We start from the raw sequence: 6,198 nt of genomic DNA on the forward strand, positions 1-6,198 counted from the left end.
GGAAGTGCTTTTTCCTATTAGCGTTAATTCAGTGCATTGCAGCAGGACGTGAAGCACGGTAAGTGGCTCACCATATTCATCACACGTGGGTGGATCACCACCGGACAAGAGGTAAGCGTGTGTACTGTATGCGTGTCCTATCCTAAGTCTGCAAAGTGTTACTTCTGTATGGCGGTTCTTGGATATATACCGGCGGCCAGTTGCCAAGATACGGTTTGATAACGTGTAGTTTATTTTCTGTTTCTCTATCCCGCAACCGCTGCCAGTAAGCCCTGAGCTTTTTCTTTAGGGCGGGCTTGAGGTCCATTACAGGGACAGTCGTGGTAGAGTTGACAACGTTCGCGTGGACGGATGTGGCTAGCTGGTCAGCCAATACGTTTCCTTCAATCTCTCGGTGCCCCGGCACCCAGCATACCACGATATGTTGCTTGGCCGCATACGTGGTGCATAGTACTGAGTAAAGGGATGCAATTACAGGATTTTTATATTTTTTGACAGTTTTCAAAGCGTTTACGACACTCAAAGAGTCTGTGTATATAACTGCCCTTGGGATATTAAATTCTTTAATGTGTTTAACGGCGGCAATATCGCGTGGGCCTCTGCTGTGAAAATACTTGTGTTAGGGTGCAGAACACCGGCATCCGAAAATGATGGACCGACCGCTGCATAAGACACGCCGAATTACACTTCGATGCATCTGTAAAAAATTCAGGAGAGGAGTATTTGTGCTGTAGTTCGAGGAAGTACATTCGGATATGCGCGACAGGTGCACGCTTTGTAATAGCTACAAAAGATGTGTCACAGTGTATAAGTTGCCACTGCCACGGCAGGGGCCGTATAGCAGGGGGCATAAGGTGGTATTCAAACAGTGGAACCCTTGTTTCTTCAGCTATGTCTGTAACACGCAGTGAGAAAGGCTGTGCCACTCTGGGCCGATTGCAGAATAGTTGAGAACTGGACAAATCATTTATGGTGGAATACGCGGGCTGCTCACTGTTTGCGTTCACTCTCAGAAATACATGAAGGACGAATACGTTCTCTGCAGATGAAGTGACCACTCATCCGATTCAACGTAAAGGTTTTCCACTGGGCTTGTTCTAAAGGCGCCTGTGGACAGGCGAATGCCTAAGTGGTGGACAGGGTCCAGCATCTTCAGAGCAGTTGAAGTAGCCGACTGGTAAACTATGGCTCCATAGTCTAGTCGTGTGCGTACGAGGCTTTTGTACAAGTTTATAAGACATTTTCGATCACTACCCCAGGTTGTGCTTGACAGCACCTTTAAGATATTCATTGTTTTCATACATTTGTTTTTAAGATACTTTATGTGCTGTACAAAGGTTAATTTTGCGTCCAAAATTATGCCTAAAATTTATGTTCCCTGTTCACAGGCAGACGCTCACCACGCAACACAATTTCAAGATCAGGGTGCAGGCCTCTTTTTCTAGAGAAAACTAAACAGGTGCTTTTTTGTGGGTTCAGTCTGAACCCGTTCTCATCAGCCCATTTGGAGACCTTGTTGAGACCAAGCTGGACCTGTCGCTCACACATTGCGAGAGAACATGATTGAAATCCGATCTGCACATCGTCAACATATGTTGAATAGAAGATGTTACGTGGTATGTATAGGCGAAGAGAATTCATTTTTACTATAAAGAGCGTGCAGCTGAGCACCCCGCCCTGCGGCACTCCAGTTTCCTGTACAAATTTTTGTGACAACACGTTGCCCACTCGAACACGGAATGCGCGATTAGACAGATAACTTTCGATAACATTGAACAAATTACCGCGTATGCCTAAGTGTGAGAGGTCTCTCAATATCCCAAACCGCCACGTAGTATCATAGGCCCCCGCAGGGGCGTCTGCGCAAGCAGGCGTTTGGTGAGTTGCGCCACCACGTACCCGAGCACAAGAGGGTTGGACCCTCCCGCGCTTAACCGTGCGTGGCTTAGCCGTGTCCGGGGAAAAGGGGATCCTGGAGGTTGAGCCGAAGCCGGGTGTTTGGACCTTTATGGCCCCCCGGCTGAGGCAACACACCTCTTTGGCCTCGGCTTCACGTAGACGGCACCCCCGGACTGACCCATCCGGGGGAAATCGGTAGTTGCCTTTTCCTGTCCTCCTCTCTCCAACCTTCGACTTTCCATCTCCTTTTAAATCTTTCCTGTCCTCTCTTCACTTCTTTTTACTTCCTCTTTCTGAGGCGGCAAGGGTTAACCTGGTGTATGGTATCCAACCTTGGGTATGCTATATTGGGTTATAGTAGATACGTACAGCTGGCGTCTGCGATTCCTCCGGGTCTCGTAGCGTCCCCTTGTTGGGCTCGGTGGTGGGCGGCTGGCGTCGCTACCGAAATCAAATAATATTTTATGGCTTCGACATCGTTTCCACGCCTCCCCGATCGTCCTCTCTCTAAAAGAGGGCGCACCGATGAAACCTTTCTGTTTTCCGCAAAGAACATTGATAAATTTCCACGGTTCCATATTATCCACACTGAATGCCCAGAAATGACAGCAAGATTAGTGTCACCTTTCCTTGTGTCGAAGTGTCTTACGGACACAATCGGACCAGGTTACAAAGCCACGTAAATTGGCCAGTGGAGACCTTCTCCTAGAAGTTCAGAACAAGACCCAGTATGACAAACTGAACACCCTCCTGTCCTTTGGCAATACTCCTATAACCGTAACTGCACACCGCTCCTTGAACACAGTTCGTGGTGTGGTATCTGACAGTGACCTCTTGAATCTCACCGAAAATGAACTCCTTGACGGATGGAAAGATGAAAATGTTGTCCAAGTGCAGCGAATCAAGATAAGGCGCAATGACCAGGAAATACCGACAAAGCACTTAGTCCTAACCTTTGGCTCCAGTATACTCCCAGAATATATCCAAGCAGGCTACATAAAGATACGTGTCAGACCATACATTCCTAATCCTCGCAGGTGCTTCAAATGCCAGAAGTTTGGTCATAGCTCCCAGAGCTGCCGTGGCCGAATGTCCTGCGCAAAATGTGGTGCTAATGAACACACAGCTGAAAATTGCACATCTGACCCGCATTGTTCCAACTGTGATGGAGATCATCCTGCGTACTCGCGCTCTTGCCCTGCGTGGAAGAGAGAGAAGGAGATCATCACTCTAAAGGTGAAGGAGAACATTTCATTTAATGAAGCAAGAAAGCGATTTTCTTTTGTAAAACCTTCTTATGCCGATACGGTGCGCGTGGGGGCTGCGCCGCACCGGCCTCTAGCAGCTGTCCGAACCACACATAGTGGGCCGGCAGCAGCTACTTCTGCCCCCTCGGTGGTGGCAGCTGCCGCTGCTCCACCTTCGTCTAAGAAGGACCAGCAGGCCTCCGAGCCTGTGGCCTTTAAGGCCCCTGCACATGCAGTGAGGCCTGACAAATCGTCCCATGTGCCCCGGGAAAGGGCGAACAGCGCCTCGCAAGAGGCGATGGATACTTCTTCTTGCCCCTCTACGCCTCTGGCACAGAGGGAGCGGCGTGGCTCACTTGAGCGCGCCAAAAAAGAAAAATCTCGAATTACTGCTCCACAAAAAAACACAGTTCCTTAAGTTGAATACCTTGTTTTGTACACAGAGCATTCATTTTTCTTTTAATTATATGGCTGTCCAAATTTTGCAGTGGAACGTCAGAGGTCTTATCAATAATCTAGATGACGTCCAAGAACTCATCAGTCACTTCCAGCCGAAGATGCTCTGTGTACAAGAAACGCATCTGAATTCATCACATAATAATTTTCTTAAGCAGTTCGTAATTTTTAGAAAAGATCGTGATGGTGCTCTCACATCATCAGGAGGCGTTGCGATAATTGCTGATAAGTCGATCGCCTGTCAAGAGGTGACATTACAGACTCCTCTTGAGGCTGTGGCAATCCGCGCCATATTGCATGATAGGCTCGTAACACTGTGCTCGTTATATATTCCACCAGATTATATATTAAATAGGATGGTCTTTGAAAACTTGATATCCCAGCTGCCTCAGCCCTACATGTTGCTTGGTGATTTTAATGCCCACAATACATTATGGGGCGACTCGCGGTGTGATGCAAGAGGTCGCCTCATTGAAAATATCCTGCTCTCTACAGGTACCTGCCTCTTCAATAAGAAGGAACCTACCTTCTACAGTACGAGACACAACACGTGCTCTGCCATAGATTTAACAATTGGCTCTCCTTCACTACTTCCACATTTCGAATGGTCAGTGATCAAAAATCCGTATGGAAGTGATCACTATCCTATCATTCTACATACGGCAGAACAATTGGGACATAATACCTACCCGCCTCGCTGGAAGCTAGAGAGTGCAGATTGGCAACGCTATCGGGAACTTAGCTACGTATCTCGAAATTCTATTAATAACCTAAGTATAGATGGTGCAGTCTCATATATCACTGCTGTCATAATTGACGCGGCAACAAACTGTATACAGCAGACACATGGTTCCGCAAGCAAAAAACGAATCCCTTGGTGGAATGACGCATGTAGAAAGGCGCGGAAAGATCAAAATAAGGCTTGGGGCCTTTTGCGCCGTTCACCAACGACAGAAAACCTTGTAAATTTTAGACAGATGAAATCAAGAGGGCGGCGCACACGACGCCAAGCACGCAGAGAAAGTTGGGAAAGGTTCCTGTCAGGAATCAATTCTTACACGGATGAGGCTAAGGTGTGGAAGAGATTGGGAAAATTTTATGGTCGACAATCGCACCCACTTCCTTTGGTGAACGACCAAGGGGAAAGCTTGGCAGACCAGGCTAACGCGCTTGGTAACCACTTTGAAAACGTATCTAGTTCGGCACACTACTCCGAGTCCTTCCTCAAACGCAAAGCTATAGCCGAAAAAAAGCCAGTCAATCGTAAAGGTGTAGATGATGAACCATACAACCGTCCTTTTACTCTCGCCGAATTTAAGGCTGCACTGAGCAGCTGTAGCAACTCCTCACCTGGAGGTGACAGAGTTGTATATGACATGATAAGATACCTGAATGCTGAAAGTCAAATGGCATTACTTTCCCTTTTTAATAGAATCTGGGCTGCGGGATACATACCTTGCACATGGAAGGAAGCTATAGTAATTCCTATTCTAAAGACAGGCAAAGACCCATCTTCAGTATCCAGCTATAGGCCAATAGCGCTCACAAGTTGTATCTGTAAGCTTTTCGAGAAAATGATTAACCGACGATTGCTATATTATCTGGAAAATAACAATGCGCTAGATACATATCAGTGCGGTTTTAGAGAAAACAGATCAACCGTTGACCACCTTGTTCGAATAGAAGCAATTATAAGAGATGCTTTTGTCCACAACCAATATTTTTTGTCTGTCTTTTTTGATATGGAGAAAGCCTATGATACAACATGGCGCTATGGAATACTACAAGACCTATCGTCTATGGGGGTACGAGGCAAGATGTTGAATCTCGTAGAAAGTTATCTCTCGAACCGAACTTTCCGTGTTAGACTTGGGAACACACTGTCAAGAGTTTTCATTCAGGAAACTGGTGTACCTCAGGGAGGTGTCCTGAGTTGCACATTGTTCATCGTTAAAATGAATTCGCTTCGTTCTGCCATACCACCAACAATTTCTTACTCTGTTTACGTCGATGACGTCCAGATAGGTTTTAAGTCTTGCAATCTGGCCATCTGTGAAAGACAAGTCCAGCTGGCTGTTAGCAAAATGTCGAAATGGGCAGATGAGAATGGCTTCAGGTTTAGCGCTCAAAAAAGCACTTGTGTGCTTTTCTCTCGAAAGAGGGGTTTAGCTGCAGATCCTGCCATTGAGCTGCATGGAGTACACCTGCCTGTACGTAGCGAGCACAAATTTCTGGGAGTATACTTTGACTCAAAGTTAACTTTTACCCCCCATATTAAATACCTAAAGGAAAAGTGCCTAAAAACAGCCAGTATATTAAAGATACTACCACACACTGCTTGGGGCAGTGACAGGAGATGCCTGATGAATCTTTATAAGAGTATCATACGTTCTCGCCTGGATTATGGATCAGTAGTATATCAATCTGCAAGGCCAAGCACACTAAAGATGCTTGATCCTGTCCATCACTTAGGGCTCCGCTTAGCGACTGGGGCTTTTAGAACAAGCCCCATTCCCAGCCTTTATGTTGAGTCAAACGAGTGGTCACTCAACCTTCAAAGGTCTTACTCTAGCCTTCTGTACTTTCTGAAAATAAA

General features: G+C 46.5%; 1 protein-coding gene across 1 annotated transcript in view; it reads left to right on the forward strand.

Moving 5' to 3' along the window:
- Nucleotides 1-5,807, forward strand: part of LOC125940962 (uncharacterized) — a 19,049-nt gene extending 13,242 nt beyond the window's left edge. Inside the window, exon 2 of the mRNA XM_049657759.1 lies at nucleotides 3,136-5,807. Coding sequence (XP_049513716.1) covers nucleotides 3,136-3,564 — 429 coding nt within the window. The 3' untranslated portion in view covers nucleotides 3,565-5,807. The remainder of the gene's footprint in view (nucleotides 1-3,135) is intronic.
- The last annotated feature ends 391 nt before the right edge of the window (nucleotides 5,808-6,198 follow it).

Source organism: Dermacentor silvarum, chromosome 10 (genome assembly GCF_013339745.2).
Source record: "Dermacentor silvarum isolate Dsil-2018 chromosome 10, BIME_Dsil_1.4, whole genome shotgun sequence".
In the NCBI taxonomy this organism is placed as follows: domain Eukaryota; kingdom Metazoa; phylum Arthropoda; class Arachnida; order Ixodida; family Ixodidae; genus Dermacentor; species Dermacentor silvarum.